Source organism: Lithobates pipiens, unplaced genomic scaffold (genome assembly GCF_037356315.1).
Source record: "Lithobates pipiens isolate NorthernLeopardFrog02 unplaced genomic scaffold, aLitPip1_a1.2 Scaffold_23, whole genome shotgun sequence".
Taxonomy (NCBI): Eukaryota; Metazoa; Chordata; class Amphibia; order Anura; family Ranidae; genus Lithobates; species Lithobates pipiens.
The window spans coordinates 56,841,308-56,860,146 of record NW_027507785.1 but is presented as its reverse complement, the minus strand read 5'-3'; the positions used below and the strand labels follow the sequence as shown (position 1 = coordinate 56,860,146).

Here is an 18,839-nt window from a genome sequence, read left to right as displayed (position 1 = left end):
AATTTGGGGGGGGGGGGGGGGGGTAAATCTTCACAGGAGGGGGGTCAGTTGTTGTGTCCAGTTGGAGGAATGTGGGGGTGATTCGGGGGGGGGGGGGGGGGTATTAAGGTGGGGAGGGGAATCCTGACTGGAGTGGGGGAGGGGGCTTTATATATATATATATATATATCTCCAATGTATTCACACAGATCAGCCAGAACATTATGACCAGTGACAGGCGAAGGGAATCATATTGATTATCTCCTTACAATGGCATCAGAAAGTGGGTGGGATGTATTGGGCCAGTGAACATGTTATCCCTGAAGTTGAGGTGTTGAAAGCAGAAATATTGCAGATTGCTGTGTAAGGGGGGGGGGGGGGGCGGCTGTGTATCCGCTGACCGGTGTCCCCAGTCCCTACAATGGTCACATGATCATCCGGACCACGGAGCGACGGCAGAGGGTGGCCTGGTGTGAGGAACCACGTTTTGCCCAGAAGGGTGACTTGCCCGAGGAATAGACGGCTCCAGGATGGGAAGAAGAAGACACAAGTGTGATGATTTGGGGTGATGTTCTGCCATTCATGTGGATGACACGTAACACCTACCTAACCATTGCTGCTGACTCAGGACACCCCACCTTCGTGGAGGCCGTATTCCCCTGATGGCGGGGGGTGCTCTTTCAGCAGGATGATGCACACTGCTAAAAAAAAAAAAAAAAAAAAAAAGGTTCAAGAGTGGGATTGAGGAAATCCATAACAAGCTTTTAAAGCGGAGTTCCACCCAGAAATGGAACTTCCACAGATCGGATCCCCCCCCCCCCCCCCCACCTCCGGTGCCACATTTGATACTCGTCGGGGGGGGGGAAGAGATCACCCCTCTCTGCCCATCAAACTACGCAATGTCCTTCTCCTGCTACCTTCTGGGAGACACACAGGTCCCAAAAGGCAGCAGGGACCATTCAGAACGCGTGACATGCGCAGTAGGGAAACAGCCTGCAAAGCCACACCCTCCCCCCCCCCCCCCCCCCCCCTCGTGGTAAGGCTGCCCGCGCCTGCACCCAAGAGCTGAGGGACAGTAGAGCTGCACAATTATGTCGAATCGCAGCATGCGCCCCCTACCCTGAAGTGCCAGATCATGTACTAGGTACATGATCTGGAACAGGAGAGCCGCTCTGCCGCCGTATAAATAAGTTATGTGGTCGGGACTCGGTTAAAGCAGAACTACACCTGAGCAACACAAATGGAAAAAAAATATTTAAGTCGTTTTTAATAATCAAAGAAACCCCCCCATTCATGTCTCCATGCCTAATTTTGCTGAGAAATCCCTTTGAAAAACAACCCCCTAGCATTTCTGGTCGTGGCCATCTTGAGTAAGGGCAGATGATTCATGTATATATTTCCCGGGCTCCGTTTGCCCTTAGCTCAGGCATGCAGGCAGGAGATGTGCTTAGCTGACAAGCCCCCCCCCCCCCCCACCCCTCCCCTGGCATCTGGGATGTTTGATGTTTGATGTTTGATGTTTGATGTTTGATATTATTTGCTTAAGCTTGGAAACCAGGAAGTAACTGAAGTAATGTCAAAAAAAAATAAAAATAAGTTTAAAACAAGTGAATATTCTATACTTTCCTATCTATATACTAATGCTAGCAGCAACAGGAATAAAAATAGACTATGATTGAGTGAGCGAAGTTCCATTGTAAAATGGTTGTAAACCGCTGGGTGCTTTTTCTTTTTTTTTCTGACCTGCAAGGTTAACCCATTATGTACTAGTATGCATAATGTGAAACTTGCCTGAAAACAAAGCATTCCAGTAATGCGCTGTCATCGCTGGAGGCTGCTTCCATCTTCACCCGTCTTCCTTCTGGGTTTGCGGACTCCGGCTGTGTTGCGGGCCAGAGCCGTGATGACGCCACTCCTGCAAATGCGTGTGGTGGGGGAGCCGCTATTTACGGCACTGAATTCTGATGGAATGGCCCCGGATGGTTATTCCTTCAGAGCGCATGGGCCAATAACGTCTTTGGTTGCATATACAGTAAATATTTCCTAAATGGTACAAGTTTAGGAGATATTTACAGTACCTATAAGTAAGCCTTATTGTAGGCTTACCTATAGATACAAGTCAGTGATTGAAGTTTACAACCACTTTAAAGCATTGTAAAAAAACACCTCTGAGTGACCGACCCCCCAGCCAGGGCCGTCTTTAATATTGATTGGACCCTGGGCAAAACTTTCTTTGGCCCCCCCCCCCCATGCTGTTTTGCACTCCACCGCCTCTGAGACATACAATAAATTGCAGCTAGACTCAAAATCCGTTTACTGAATCAGGTCAGGCAGCTATTGTGATTGTTAGTGTGTCATTACGGCTCACTGACTGGTTGCTAGAGGTTGCAACACACATTACGGCTCACTGACTAGTTGCTAGAGGTTACAGCACATGATTTCTGCTTGTTGATTGGTTGCTAGAGATTACTGTGGATATTACCTCAGAGGATGATGATGCACATATCAATGCTGCCGCCCGCCGCTATTTACATATGAATGCCAGTTATTTACATGTAAACACAGGGTCTGTAGGTGAGTCATTCCTACGTAACAATAGGGCAGAGCTGGGCAGCATTAGTAGCAGCAGCCCTTCACACTAAGATATTGGGACACAGCACTGGACTAAAACCTCAAGGAGGAGGAAATGTAAACCAGGATATTTGGCAAGTATGAGGCAGCTGATTTGGGCCCCACAACAATGACAGGGCCCAGGGCAGCTGCCCCTTTTGCCCTGCCTTAAAAACGGCCCTGACCCCAGCCCGTCCGTTTTTACTTACCGAGCCCTAGAACTTGACCCGATGTTGTCATGCTGTCTCACTGCCCGTGGCTCTCAGCTCTTGATTGGATAGATTGATAGCGGCGCAGCCATTGATTCCCACTGCTGTCAATCAAATCCAATGACGCTGGTGCCGGGGTGCGGGGCCAGGTCATACATTCGGAGGCTATGAACGCCGAATGCTGGACCCGGGAGCGCGCCCGCAAGGTAACCCCCTTGGGAGAGCACTTCTCCTAGGGCGTTATCTGATGCTGGAGGAGCCGCGAGAGCCACCGGAGGACCCCAGAAGAGGATGTTTGGGGCCACTTTGTGGAAAACGAGCTGCACAGTGGAGGTAAGTATGTGTTATTTAAAAAAAACGAACCCTTACAATCACTTTAAAGTGGGGTGCCCCCTAAAAAAAAATAAAAAATAAAAAATAAAAATATGAACTCAGCAGCTACAAATACTGGAGCTGCTGACTTTTAATAATCGGACACTTACCTGTCCCAGGGTCCAGCAATGCGGGGGAACGAAGCCTCCCTCGTTCCCCGCTCCACTCTCTGCGCTGGCATTCCTACTCTGGGCACTCGGGTGTGGCAGCACAGCCGGGCACCCACTGCACATGCGTGAGCGGCGCCAGACGCCGTGATGCGCCGCACAGTCATCTGGGACACGTGACAGGTCCCAGATGACTGTGCGGCGCCAGGGGAAGTGATGTCACCAGCCCGGGCATTGAAGAAGGCAGACTACGAGGGAACCCCTAGCAACAGGCCATTAGAGGTGAGTAAAAATGTTTTTTTTTTTTTTTCAATAATTTTTTTATGAATTTCAAGCTAATTATTATTATTTTTTATTTTTATGGTGACAACACCACTTTAAGGAATTCAAATTTTCAGAAAGGGAGGTCAGCCATTGCAGACTGTATACACCATCACTGTCTGTTTACGCGGCTTGTCATTGCATAAAAACAAGTCAGATTTATACAAGGTCCCTTTTTGAGAGGTAGTTGGGAAGAGTTCTTTGCATGGGAAACCTGTCCTGCATTTGTTGAGATCTGGAGTAATGTTTCTGTTACCCAGAAGGGTGGTAAAGTACAGACAGTGGGTCTATTTTATAGTAACACAATGTGCCTGTGTATAGCAGGGATGAGTGCATGGATTATGAGGAACACATGCATGGGGGACTTTAAAGTGGTTGTAAACCCACTTTAGAAAGAAAAAATACACTTGCAAGACAAAGGCATTATGTAAGTACACAGTAGTACACAGCACCGGCCGATGACATCACTCCCGGGGGGTCACTTCCGGGTATCGCGGCTCCGGGGCTGTGATTGGCCGGGGCTATATGTATGACGTCACTCCCGCGCATGTATGTGGGAGCCACCGGTAACAGCACAGTCTTAACAGAAGCAACGGCGTCACAATGTCACTGCTGGCGCCGGCAAATGTAAACGCTGCTGGGGTTTTTTGTTTTTTTTTTTGCTGGAAAGCCTGAGATCGATCTTAATTTCATTTATTTTTTGATCTCAGGCTTTCCAGCATAGAGGAGAGATGTGGGGAATTATAAACCCCAGATCTCTCTTGTAAAGAGGACCTGTCATGCATAATTCCTATTACAAGGGATGTTTACATTCCTTGTAATACAAATAAAAGTGCTTAAAAAGGAAAAGTGTAAAAAATGTATCAAAAAAAATTAAAGCACCCTCATCCCCCTGGGAAGTCGGCTGTGGCGTCCTTAACCAATGAGTCGTCAGCTGTCAGTGGGTTTCCTCGCTGACAGCTGAATAATAAAAAAATAAATAAACACCGCTGATAATATCAAGAAAAAAAAAAAACAGCCAATGCATACATAGGTCACACCTAATAATTCTAGCACTAGAACTCTAATCTGCTAACCTGTAAACAATTTTTAAAGCGTCACCTAGTACTGTAGTTTGGCACCAGTCCATGAGTGTGCGCATTTGTAAAGGGTGATATGTTTTGTATCTATTTACTCGGAGTAACAGCTTTCACATTTTATGCTATAAAATTGGGGTAAATATTGTGTGTTTGTTTTTTTTCTTTTTTTTCCTTATTTTTATTCATGAGTGTTTTTTCACATTTGAACAATGACTGCGTGACATAAAAAAATAATTGTAATGACCACCATTTTATTCCCTAGGGTCTCTGCTTATATATATTATATATATACATACATACATACATACATACATACGTGTGTGTGTTTGGGGGGGTTCTGGGTAATTTTTCTAGCAAAAGAATGATTTTTACATGTAGGAGAGGAATGCCAAAATTTGGATTGGGTGGCAAGGGGTTAAACTGCCTGTCCACACTGCGTCTGTCTGGTAAATGCAGAGCCACCTCATTCACAGCGAGGACGCCACCCCAGCACCTCTGTTGTGAGTTTGGAAGACCAGTCCTGTTTGACTTTGCTATATACTGAGTGCTGGTTACATCAATATTGCTGCTTTCCTTTTAAAGCCTTTTATTGACGTTTTATAGTGCACTTCTATAGTGAATATTTGTCTATGAAAGCATTGTACTGAATCTATGAAAAACCCTTTTGGCTGCTCGGTTTGTAATTTAACACAGATGAGTAGTGTACTGCAACTGCAGGGTAATGCTGGTTAAAGTGGACCTGTCTCTAACATAATGTAAATAAATTTCTACATTCCACATATCAAGTGAAATGCATGATTATTTACACAGATGAAAACATCCCTCCCACATACTCCTTGCATCATTTTGTTGTTTGGACTTTGTTTCCCGAAATTCAGGCTTTTCCTAGTTCTCAGGAAGTGGTAGGTGGGGGGGGGCTGTGACATCACCGGCTCCCCGTGTTCAGAGCAATCACCACTACAGACAGACACACGCAGGCTTGGATCCCGATGTCTAATCGAATCTACAGTCCTACCATAAAAACGGGCAGCGTCCTACACATGCGCCTGTCATTGCAATGTGATTATTAGTTATCTGCTGGGCTCCTATGTCTGTCAGTCGAAGGAAGCTGTAGACAGGAGAGGGGTGCAGTGACACCATGGATGTCCCGGTGCCGCTGAAAGTAGCTGATTAGTTGGTGTATTCACATGCAGACTGCAGTAAGACAGGGACACAACCAGAATGTTGAAGGGTAACTCCACTTTTGTGGGAATAAAAAAAGAGCAAATAATAATAATAAAGCATATACAATTGCTACTCAAGTCGTATCGTAATTGAATGTTAACCACTTCAGCCCTGGAAGGATCTGCCCCCTTAAAGCGTTCCACCCAAAAATGGAACTTCCGTTTTAAGAGAAGGTGTCCCCCCTGACATGCCACATTTGTTTTGTATTTTGTTTTGGGGGGGGAGGGGGGAAGTGGAAACCCTCTCCGCTCCGTGGCACCTCCCCCACCCCCCCCCCTCTCTCGGCAATCGTCTGGGACAAGTCACAGGTCCTAGATGATTGCGCGGCCAGTCACAGCGAGGCGCATGCCCGGCTGTGAACCCACTGCCGGGTGCCCACAGTGACAATGCCGGCGGAGAGGAGTGGGGAGACGAGCAGGGCTTTGTTCCTCTGCATAGCTGGACCCTGGGACAGGTAAGTGTCAGAGTATTAAAAGTCAGCAGCTGCAGTATTTGTAGCTGCTGACTTTTTTTTTTTTTTTTTAAAGCAGAACTCCACTTTAATGACCAGGTTTTTTTTTAGCGATACGGCACTGCGTCACTTTAACTGACAACTGTGCGGTCATGCGACACTGTACACAAACAAAATTTTCCTCTTTCCCGCAATCAGAGCTTTCTTTCGGTGGTATTTGATCACCTCTGTGTTTTTTATTTTTACGTTTTTTTTTAAATTTTTTTGCACTATAAACAAAGTTTTGAGAAAAAGAACAATTTTTTTTTTTTTTTGCTATAATATCCCAAAAAAAAAAAAAAAAATTTCTTCACTTTAGGAAAATATGTGTTCTACATGTTTATAGTAAAAAAAATTGCAATAAGTGTATATTGATTGGTTTGCGTAAAAGTTATAGTGTTTACAAAATGGGGGATATATTTATGGCATTTTTATTTTTTTACTAGAAATGGCGATCTACGATTTTTTTTTTTTTTTGCAGGACTGCTACATTGCGGCGGACAGAGCAGACACGTTTGGTGCTTTTTTGGTACCATTGACATTTATCCAATGATCAGTGCTATAAATAGCCACTGATTACTGTATAAATCAGTGGCTGCAAATTGGAAAGGAAATTTTTATTAACCTCTTGCCGATCAGCCACCGTCATTATACGGCGGCAGGTCGGCACGGCCGCACAAACCGCTGTAGGTGTACGTCGGGCGCTTTAAGAGGTATGGGGGCGAGCGCCCGCGGCACGACGCCAGAGCCAATGCGCGTGGCCAGCGAGCCGCGATCGCTTCTCAGAGAGCCAGAACAGGAATCTGTCAATGTATACAGACAGCTCCGTATTCTGTCAGGGAAGTAGAGAGAGATGGTCTGTTCCTACTGATCAGGAACGGCTTCATTAAAGAGGAAGTAAACCCTGATGAGTTTACTTCCTCTTTTTTTCCCTGCAAAGGTAAAGCATAATGGACTACTATGCATTGCATAGTAGCTTATTATGTGTCACTTACCTGACACATGAGCCAGCGAAGTCGCCGCTGTCCCCGGTAGTCCGCCGCATCCATCTTGCTGGTGGCGTCTCGCAGCTCCGCCGCTGTCATTCGGCGAAGCCGCGATGATGTCACTCCCGCGCATGCGCACGGGAGTCGACAAATGCGGCAGCTCCATTCTTGGAACTGCCGCGCTCAGTGCGCCTGCGCCGCTGTCTACGGCGCATGCGCCGTAGACAGCGGTGCCCGTTTTCGGGCAAATATCTCCTAAACCATATAGGTTTAGGAGATATTGCTTGGACCTACAGGTAAGCCTTAATCTATTAAAATCTATTAAAAAATCTATTATTCTCAATGGAGGTGGTTCACATCTCCGCTCCAAGTCGCCTGAAGCTCAAACAAGTTCTGTGCCCTTTTTTTGTCGCTCAAATCGGGCAGATTTGGGTGTCTCTTCTTTTTGCCCTGCGCAAAATCGCGGTAAAATCGCTCAATTTTCTGCCTGAAAACGCTATGCTCAGGTGTGAATGGGGCCTTAGAGGTGTCTCTTTTATACTCCAGTTGTGACATGACACTACTTGTAAATCAAGTCAAAATTTATTAAAAGATTCTGCCTGTCTTGCAAAACACTCTCAAACCAAGGTTTTACTGTAATCAGGAACAGCAATCTGTTGTCCCAGTAAACCCATCCCCCACACAATTGGCTCACACCCAGGGAACACAGGTTGTAAAGGTTTGTGTTTTTTCACCTTGATGCATCCTATGCATCAGGGTGAAAAAAACACCTGTCAGTGTGACTTTAACCCCTTGATTGCCCCCTAGTGTTAACCCCTTCCCTACCAGTGTCATACAGCGATCTGCATTTTTTAGTAGTGGTCCTTGTATTTGTGTCACTTTTGGGATCAGATTTGTCCGCCGCAATTTCACAGTCCTGCTAAATATCACAGATCGCTACCGTTACTAGTAGAAAAAAAAAATTTAAGTTCCTTAAAGCGGGAGTCCGCCGGGAGTCCGTGTTTTTTTTTTTTTTTTTTAAAGCCAGCAGCTACAAATACTGCAGCTGCTGACTTTTTAAAATAAGGACACTTACCTGTCCAGCGCGCCCGTGATGTCGGCACCCGAAGCCGATCTCTCGGGTGCTGCCGCCGCCATCTTGGGTATGGGAATCAGGAAGTGGAGCCTTTCGGCTTCATTTCCCGGTTCCCTACTGCGCATGCGCGAGTCGCGCTGCGCAATAAGGACGGTCCCCGCTGCCTCTGGGATCCGTGTGTTTCCCAGCAGGCAGCGGGGGACTTTCGGAAAGGGGCGTAATCTACGCCCCTTTCCGCAGAGAGCTATCCTGGAAGTGGGTGCAGATACCTGTACTTTACAGGTACCTGCACCCCCCCTCCCCCCTGAAAGGTGCCAATTGTGGCGCCGGAGGGGGGGGGAGGATTCCAAGGAGCGGAAGGTCCACTTTAGGGTGGACCTCCGCTTTAATCTATCCCCTATTTTGTAGACGCTATTACTTTTGTGAAAACCAATCAATATACGCTTATTCTGATTTTTGTTTTACCAAAAATATGTAGCGGAATACATATTTGGCCTAAATTGATGAATACTTGTTTTTTTACATTACGTATTTTTTTTACATATTATTTTTTTTTCAAAATTGCTTTTTATTTATTTTTAATTTTTTTATAGCGCAAAAAAATAAACGCAGAGGTGATCAAATATCACCAAAAGAAAGCTCTATTTGTGGGGGGGGGAAAAGTCATCAATTTTATTTGGGTACAGCGTCGCACAACTGTGCAATTGCCAGTTAAAGGGGTTGTAAAGGGATTTTTTTTTTTTAAATAACAAACGTACTTACCTCCCCTGTTCAGCTCGTTTTGCACAAAGTGGCCCCGAACCTGGTATTCTGGGGTCCCTCTGCGGCTGTCTCGGCTTCCTCCCGCAAGTACTTCTCACATTCATGCGAGCTCCTTCGCATGATAAGTGCTTGCGGGCGCGCTCCCGTGATATAGCCGGCGACTATAGCCCTCACTGTATCACTCGGCCCCGCCCCCTGGCGCGCCGCATCATTGGATGTGATTGACAGCAGCGTGAGCCAATAGCTGCGCTGCTTTTAATCCATCCACTCTAGCCAATCAACGGCCAAGCTGAGAGGCGAAGAGGATGTCAGAAGCGAGCGTGGGACTTTCGAGGGGTCAGGTAAGTAAAAATGAGGGGTGGAGGGGCTGGCACTGTCTGTTTTTTCACCTTAATGCATAGAATGCATTAAGGTGAACATTTTTTTTTTTTTTTTTTTACCTTTTACAACCCCTTTAACCACTTGCCGACCAGCGCACGTCGATGTACGTCGACAGAATGGCACGGGCAGGCAAATGGGCGTACATGTACGTCCCTTTAAATTTGCCGCCCTGCCATCGGGAGCGCGCCGCCGGCAGCGCGCTCCCGCGCTGGTCGGGACCCCCGTGAGTCCGGTCGCGGGACCCGCGGACTTGAGAGCCGCGGGCATACCCGCGAACGTCTCACGGAGCGGCCAAATGAAGAAATGCCGTTGTAAACAGCATTTCTCCATTCTGCCTAGCAACTAGTGACACTGATCTCTGCTCCATGTGATTGGAGCAGAGATCAGTGTTCACTAAATGAAAGCCCAACCCCCCCACAGTTAGTAACACACCCCTAGGAACACTTAACCCCTACACTGCCACCCACTGGTTAACCACTTCACTGCCAGTGTCATTTACACAGGAATCACTGCATTTATATAGCAGTGATTACTGTATAAATGACAATGGTCCCAAAAATGTGTCAAAAATGTCCAATGGGTCCCCCACAATAAAAATCGCTGATCGCCGCCATTACTAGTAAAAAAATAATAAAAAAAAATTATTAATAAAAATGCTATAAAACTATCCCTATTTTGTAAACGCTATAACTTTTGCGCAAACCAATCAATAATCGCTTATTGCGATTTTTTTTTTTTTTTTTTTTTTTTTTTTTACCAAAAATATGTAGAAGAATACGTATCGGCCTAAACTGAGGGAAAAAATGTTTTTTTATATATTTTTGGAGGATATTTTATTATAACAAAAAGTAAAAAAATAATGCGTTTTTTTTCAAAATTGTCGCTCTATTTTTGTTTATAGCGCAAAAAATAAAAACCGCAGGGGTGATCAAATACCACCAAAAGAAAGCTCTATTTGTGGGAAAAAAAGGACGTCAATTTTGTTTGGGAGCCACGTCGCACGACCGCGCAATTGTCAGTTAAAGCGACGCAGTGCCGAATCGCTTAGGAAGGGGGTAAACCTTCCAGGGCTGAAGTGGTTAAGGTGAACAAAAAAAAGAGGAGGAATAATGCACCAGAATACATAAAAAATGTGACCAAGAGCGCATAAACTGGACCACAAAAAAAAAATAAAAAAGTGGAAGCAGAAAAGCATCCGGTAAATTCATCCAGATTTTCTGTGTGTGAACTGGCCCTTTAAAAGCATCAAAACCCTGTACAGTGGAAAAATACTGGAAACAAGAAGAGAAAAAGCATCTGGAAATGCAAAAATGATTTAAAAGAAAAGGATCTGGAGTGCGTTTTTGCGGTGTGGACCAGCCCTAAGACTTTTTGGTCACTATGGACCTGGAACATGTGTAGCTGATTTAAAAGGTATCTTTGACCAAAACCTTGTATTTTAGTTTTGGATATGTTTAGGGATAGGTTAGAACCCCTGTCAGGATTTTCTTCTGTCCAGTTAAAAAGTACTGGGGTTGGTTAACACCACAAAACCGCACTCCAGACCCGTTCCAGTTGCAATTCTGCATGCATGTTTTTAGGAGCATTCTGGTGTTTTTCCAGATGCATTTTTTTCCCCTGTGTTTTGAGTCCCAGTGCGTTTTACTTTGTTCCAGTACAGGAAAAAATGTGGCATGTTCTTTTTCCCTGGAACTGCAAGTACTGGTGTGAACTATGCCATTTGGAAACCATATAACCTACTTTCCATGTGTTTTTGATGCAGAAAAAAAACAACGCACTGGACTGCATGTGGTGTGAACTGGCTCTTAGCCGCCTGTACATGATTTGACAGGTCCAATTGCACGTCAAATCATAGCCTATTGCCGGCAATAGAGTCCTAATCGGTGCAACACTGACTTTGCGGCACCACACCAATTTCCAAAAGTAGTTCCTGCAGCACTTTTGGTGACTTCGGGGGCAATTTCAATAGACATCTGTGCATGAACCCGCACAGCTGTCTCTCAAAACGCCCTTGAAGTCGGACTGAAATGCAACGTTGAAATCCGTTTTCAATGTGAACACTCGCTTTTGTCCTCGGACAAGCTTTTCATCTCACAGGAAGTCATGGAATTTCAGCAGAACCTCTGATGGAAGCCCAAATTAATCCAAAAGAAAGAAAAATGGCTACGGGCGCAGTGTGCACTGAGAGCTTAGTATGTCTATAAAGGACCACAATGCCCAGCATGCAACATTTTTGGGGCTTCCAGCTCCTCCAGTGGAGGCCTGTAGTTGCTTTTACTTGGCGAGCTTTACGAAAGCATTTGGTTATCAGTGGGAGACGTCAGCTAAACATTTACACAGCTGCAGATATCAGAAGATGGGGATTCTTGACACCCAAGCCTGAGTCATTATCTCACTGAAGAGACTCTGTAATTAGTTCGGAAGATTTTTTATTTATTTTTTTCTTCATGGACATTTTCTGCTCTGGTGCTAAATAGTTCTTGATGTTGGATGTGGTGCAGTTGTGAAGTCTTCATGAACCCATGTTGATTTCTTTCTTTTCTTTCTTCCTTCCTTCCTTCCTTTTTTTTTTTTTTCCCTCTTTCTTTCTTTCTTCCCTCTTTCTTTCTTTCTTCCCTCTTTCTTTCTTTCTTCCCTCTTTCTTTCTTTCTTCCCTCTTTCTTTCTTTCTTCCCTCTTTCTTTCTTTCTTCCCTCTTTCTTTCTTTCTTTCCTCTTTCTTTCTTTCTTTCCTCTTTCTTTCTTTCTTCCCTCTTTCTTTCTTTCTTCCCTCTTTCTTCCCTCTTTCTTTCTTCCCTCTTTCTTCCCTCTTTCTTTCTTCCCTCTTTCTTTCTTCCCTCTTTCTTTCTTCCCTCTTTCTTTCTTCCCTCTTTCTTCCCTCTCTCTTTCTTCCCTCTCTCTTTCTTCCCTCTCTCTTTCTTCCCTCTCTCTTTCTTCCCTCTCTCTTTCTTCCCTCTCTCTTTCTTCCCTCTCTCTTTCTTCCCTCTCTCTTTCTTCCCTCTCTCTTTCTTCCCTCTCTCTTTCTTCCCTCTCTCTTTCTTCCCTCTCTCTTTCTTCCCTCTCTCTTTCTTCCCTCTCTCTTTCTTCCCTCTCTCTTTCTTCCCTCTCTCTTTCTTCCCTCTCTCTTTCTTCCCTCTCTCTTTCTTCCCTCTCTCTTTCTTCCCTCTCTCTTTCTTCCCTCTCTCTTTCTTCCCTCTCTCTTTCTTCCCTCTCTCTTTCTTCCCTCTCTCTTTCTTCCCTCTCTCTTTCTTCCCTCTTTCTTTCTTCCCTCTTTCTTTCTTCCCTCTTTCTTTCTTCCCTCTTTCTTTCTTTCTTTCTTCCCTCTTTCTTTCTTTCTTTCTTCCCTCTTTCTTTCTTTCTTTCTTCCCTCTTTCTTTCTTTCTTTCTTTCTTTCTTTCTTTCTTTCTTTCTTTCCTCCCTCTTTCTTTCTTTCCTCTTTCTTTCCTCCCTCTTTCTTTCTTTCCTCTTTCTTTCCTCCCTCTTTCTTTCTTTCCTCTTTCTTTCCTCCCTCTTTCTTTCTTTCCTCCCTCTTTCTTTCTTTCTTTCTTTCTTTCCTCCCTCTTTCTTTCTTTCTTTCCTCCCTCTTTCTTTCTTTCCTCCCTCTTTCTTTCTTTCTTTCCTCCCTCTTTCTTTCTTTCTTTCTTTCTTTCTTTCTTTCTTTCCTCCCTCTTTCTTTCTTTCTTTCCTCCCTCTTTCTTTCCTCCCTCTTTCTTCTTTTTATATTGCTCTTTGTTTTTCAATATAGTTAGGCTAGCCTCTAGAATTATCTATTTAAATTTAGTTTTTTTATTACTAAATTGATGTAGGAGGCACTCCTGACATCAGCATAGGGCCACACATAATATCCAGTTATTAAGGCATTGTACACGTTCAGATGCTTTTTGTTTTAACCACTTCAGCCAAGAAGGATTTACACACTTCCTGACCAGGCCATTTTTTGCAATACACCCCTGCGTACAACGCTGTACCAGAGCTGCACGATTCCGGGGAAAAATGAGAATCGTGATTCTTTTGCTTAGAATAAACATTGTGATTCTCGCGTGATTCTTTAAAATGGTTAATTTAAAAAAGAAAAATCGGCTGTAGACAGCGCATGAGCAATCAACGCGCCGCTAGCTCCTAGATGCTTGGGGCTGGTTATTAATTGAATACAGCAAGGGGCGGATGTATGGTTATAAAGACAGCAGGAAGGGGCGGATGTATGGTTATAAAGACAGCAGGAAGGGGCGGATGTATGGTTATAAAGACAGCAGGAAGGGGCGGATGTATGGTTATAAAGACAGCAGGAAGGGGCGGATGTATGGTTATAAAGACAGCAGGAAGGGGCGGATGTATGGTTATACATTGAACACAATCAAAACGATGCTCGGGGCTGGTTATTATAATGGGCGGATGCTTTTCTCAAAGGGGCGGATATAATACAAGGGGGTGAATCAAGATTGCGACCTTTATACGATTAATTGTGCAGCTCTTCGCTGTATCCAAACAAAATTGATGTCCTTTTTTTTTTTTTTTTTTTTTGTTGTTTTTCCCTACAAATAGAGCTTTTCTTTTGGTGGTATTTGATCACCTCTTCGGTTTTTATTTTTTGTGCTATAAGCAAAAAAAAGCGATAATTTATTTCACTGCTTGTGATAACGGGCGAGCGCATCAGTCGTTACAAGAAAGCCGACCGTCCGCTTTAAATAACCGTACCAGGGTTATGCCTGCAGCTGCATGCCTCACCCCGATCCAACCACTTGAAGCAATATCGATAAGTTTGTTACTGATATGGATTCTTAAAAAAAAAAAGTGAATATTGGCCACCGATAATCGGTGGACCCCCTAGTGCAGACAACCCAAAAACACAGCAAACGCATCTGAAACGGCAAAATCGCAGCTAAAAATGCATATGTTTTTACTGCAAGTTTGCTAAAGACCAGCGTGAAAGGGCCCAAAATTGAATAAAAAAATACAGCTTTTGGATAGATTGTATGCTAATCTGATTGTTGGTACACCACTTTCAGGAGCCGATCAAGACAGTTCGTCCAAAATTATCGGAGGGAACAAGCGTCAACATTTTTCTCGTACGATACCAGAACAAATAATTTTTTCATTCAATCAGTACAGTTTTCATCCAAAAATACAATACATTATATCACTTTAGAAGTTGTATTGTTTTGCACAAGAATTTTAGTAACCTCTTAATTTTGGATACGAGACTAGCGTGCAAAAATAAAATGGCTGGTCATTTGTCCAACATTCTTTGTCTGTACCAGGCTTTAAAAAACGACTCCAGGCAAAATGTTTGTTTTCCAATGCAGTGGGGCAGTGCCTGCGCTTTATGGGTGAACTGCTCATTTTTGTCTAGGGATGACGAGAGCGGAGATATACTTACCTAATCCACCGATCCTCTGAGCACCAACAGATCCCCAATGCTCCTGCCCCCCCCCCCCCCCACGCATGCTAGCATTCTTGTGAATGGACTGTTCCTGACATAATCATGCCCATAGACTGGCTCTGGACATGAGTGGCAGGAACAGTCCACTGCTGGACGTGGGGGAGCACCATTTTCCGAAGGATCGGATAAGTATAGCCTTTTCTTTTGCCCCTGGATAAAGCAAGCAGTTAACCCAAGCAGTGCAGGCACAGCCCCACTACATGGAAAAATAAAAAATGATTGTCGTCTGGAGCTCTTCTTTTAAGATAACGCACAAACCGTTGTAAAGCCAGGCATAGGTGGATTGAATCTCAGTTGGTTCAGAAGGGACCAGCTGAGATTCAGTCCATCTATGGGCAGGCTAGTTGTACTGAAGTCAATCCATCAATTGACTTGGTTACAACCAGCCTGTCTGTTTTTTTTTTATTTTTTTATTGCTCACTGCCGATGACTATTAAAAATAAAAAATTAAAATTATGTATTTATGATTTACAAAGCTCCATTACTATCGTCTATATCTGCCTGGAGTTACTACTATTAACAGAGTACATATGACAGGCTGTCAGCAAAGTCATTTGAAATATGGTTTCTATCAGTTTTTGCACATCGTCTGTTTTTTTACTGCCCTACTGAAGATTTAATGTGTAGGTCACTTTCTTCTATGATCTCTACGTATGTTTCTAATTAGTAAATTTGTTTCTCTTCTTTTTTTTTTTTTTCACCCCAGCATACTACAGCCCCAGATGGGTGCCAGAAAGCAGCGAGGCGTCCTGCAGTAAAGTGGGCATGCTCAGGATTTTGTAGCTCTAGTCTCGGCCTTCCCCCACCCCCCCCCCCCCCCCCCCCCTCTCGATGGTAAAATGTCTGTCGATATGAACAGTCAAGGATCGGACAGCAATGAAGAGTACGACCCTAATGATGAGGAAGAGGAGGAAGACGACGACCCAGGGGATATAGAAGATTACTATGTTGGTGTTGCCAATGACGTGGAGCAACAGGGTGCAGACTCATTTGACCCAGAGGAATACCAGTTCACCTGTCTGACCTACAGGGAATCGGAGAGTGCCCTCAATGAACAGATGGCAAACATGGCTTCCATGCTGCAGGTGAGGACTGCTTCCAACTTGTAAGGGGGTTTCTGCAGCTAGAACATTACTGGTCAATGGCAGCAATGCTGAACCTCTGGGCAGTGTTTAGAGTCTCAGAGCAAAGTTGAATTTTGCATAGGGTGCAGGGATCCCTGTAACCCTCTGGAGCAGAATTCTTACAAGCAGATGGCATATTCCAGTAGCATATGATGTCTGAATAGTATTACTATTTTTTTTTTTTGTTTTTTATGAAAGGAAAAATCTGTTGAGTGATATTGTGGAAATGCTGGTTACCTGGTGGGCATATCCTCTGGTTATCACTGATGTGAAACAAGTACAGTAAAAACCTTGGCTTGCGAGCATAATTCGTCCCAGAAACATGCTTGTAATCCAAAGCACTTGTATATCAAAGCAAATTTCCCCATAAGAAATACAGGCATACCCCACTTTAATGTACACAATGGGGTTTATTTACTAAAGCTGAAAAGTGCAAAATCAGGCTCCCTTCTGCATAGAAACCAATGAGCTTCCAGGTTTTATTACCAAAGTTTAATTGAACAAGATGGGGTTAGAAGCTCTTTGGTTTCTATGTAGAAGTGAGCCTGATTTTGCATTTTCCAGATTTAGTAAATAAACCCCATTGTGTACTTAAAAGTGGGGTATGCCTGTAATGGAAACTCAAACGGTTTGTCCCACAACCATTTATTCATAGGTCCTTCAGTTTATAGTCCATATAAAAAGATTATAGCAATGTGATCGTGGTGTAACCATAAAATGTCCATCCACAAGGGGATTAGAAGCTAAATCCAGGAGGAGCTACACTGTGTAAAAGAGAAGAGAGGCGCCTCTAAGTGTAGCAATATGTTGCTAAATATTGTACCTTTGTTAAATGTAACCATATCGCTACACTTGGAGGCGCCCCTCTTCTCTTTTATACTCAGTTGTGACATGATGCTACTCTCATATCAAGACATCGCTTGTATATCATTATCAAGTCAAACTTTATTTAAAAATTTAGCTTGTCTTACAAAACGCTCTCAAACCAAGTTACATTCAAACCAAGGTTTTTACTGTATTCAAATGAGTTCTGGCATAATTGTCTCTAACAGTTCTGAACTCTGGTATGCTCCTGGCATCTATTGATGCAATATGAGCTCAACAGCAGCATGGGATTGCATTGTGGGATGGCAGAGGGTGTTACAGCTTGGAGCTAAGGTCAATGCTTGTCTGAGGGCTCCTAAGTTCAGAAGACCCTGACCTCACCAAGATTTTGTAAGATCCAAAAGTCCAGATGGCTGCACCAACTTCAACTCCAAAAATCCAACTTTATTAAGCTAAAGGCAAACGAATACAGTATTATGACACCGTGAAGACAGAAGTAGTCAACGCGTTTCACGCGATAGCACCGCTTAACTGTGCAACCTAAGGGGTTAATCCTCTGCATTGTGTAAAAAGACTGTTTAATCCTGTAGGCACAGATTCTCCTCTTCCACTGACTCCAAAACAGGTCCGGATAAGACATTTACTGGAGTCAGGCTGCACATGCTCAGTTTGGTGTGCATTGCTATAACGTTTGTTTTTTTTCTTCTTGGGAGAAGCAATGTGATCAGCATAGAGCCAATCAACACTATCCAGACAGAGGGTCAGGAGTCCTGGATCCTGATAGGACAGTCAGTGCAGTGTGAAAACTCCTCCTACAAACTTTAACCAGACACTGAGAGAAATCACAAGACTGCTATATTCTACTGATGATAAAAGATATTCAGCAGTTTATATTTGCTAAAACTATTGCATTTCCATGTTTTGTGTACTGTGGGAGACAAGATATAGTGATTGCAGGCTCCTGGGTTTAGTAACACTTTATTAAAAAGTTTATTTTTTTTATTTTTTTGGAGTGCAACCTTCCAGACTTTTGGTTCTTAGATTGTATGTAGTGAGATGAACTGGGCTGGCACCTGAGCTCGGGAAAGGTGTGGAGGAAAGTAGCGGTCAGCCCACCTGGAGCAATGGCTTGTCTGTTACATTATACTTGTCAAGATTTTGTCACAACTATGAACAGGCATCTTGTTCATGGTATTTTATTCTATAGAATGCACAGTTTAAGAGAGAGGTATGGCCAAAGCTGTCGTCTTGGTCGTCGTCTTGGTCGTCTTCTTCTCCTCCTCATCTGAGCCAGACCCAACTTATGGCTATTGCCTGTATCAGCTGAAAGGGCAGAGCTGTGTTAGACTCTGGAAGGATCCCAACAATATTGTCAGGATCCACCTCACTGCCTTATTGACAGCTGGCTTCACTTTTCAGTGTGTGACTGAGAGCCGGAGCCAGCTGTGCCCGCCCCCTCCCCTGCCTGGCACTCCAGTGAGAGCCGAAGGAGCAGAGAGTAATGACTGATAGTCACTGCTCCCTGCTTAGAGCAGATGGAGAACTGAGCAGTCAGCGCCGACATGGGACAGCTGCAGCATTACACAGATGCTGCAGCATGGAGGTGAGCTTGTACAGTATGGGGGGGGGGGGGTGTGTTTTTGCATACATGTCTCATTTATCCATGTAATGACTGTCCACAATGTAATGTGGACAGGCAGCCGTTGTAGGCAAAGCAACCTACCAGTACGTTGCTGCCTTCTTCTGGATAACGGGCGCACATGCATCCCCCGCACCAACCCCCTCCCCCCGGCCATCCCCTGCTGTGATTGTACACAGTGGGAGCCTGTGAGCAAGTCCCAGCCAATGATTCGTGGC

General features: G+C 44.3%; 1 protein-coding gene across 1 annotated transcript in view; it reads left to right on the top strand.

Annotated features, from left to right (window-relative positions):
- ARIH2 (ariadne RBR E3 ubiquitin protein ligase 2) overlaps positions 1-18,839 on the top strand; it is a 72,768-nt gene that overhangs the window by 280 nt on the left and 53,649 nt on the right. Inside the window, exon 2 of the mRNA XM_077451684.1 lies at positions 15,740-16,118. Within this exon, the coding sequence (XP_077307810.1) occupies positions 15,873-16,118 (246 nt within the window). The 5' untranslated portion in view covers positions 15,740-15,872. The remainder of the gene's footprint in view (positions 1-15,739; positions 16,119-18,839) is intronic.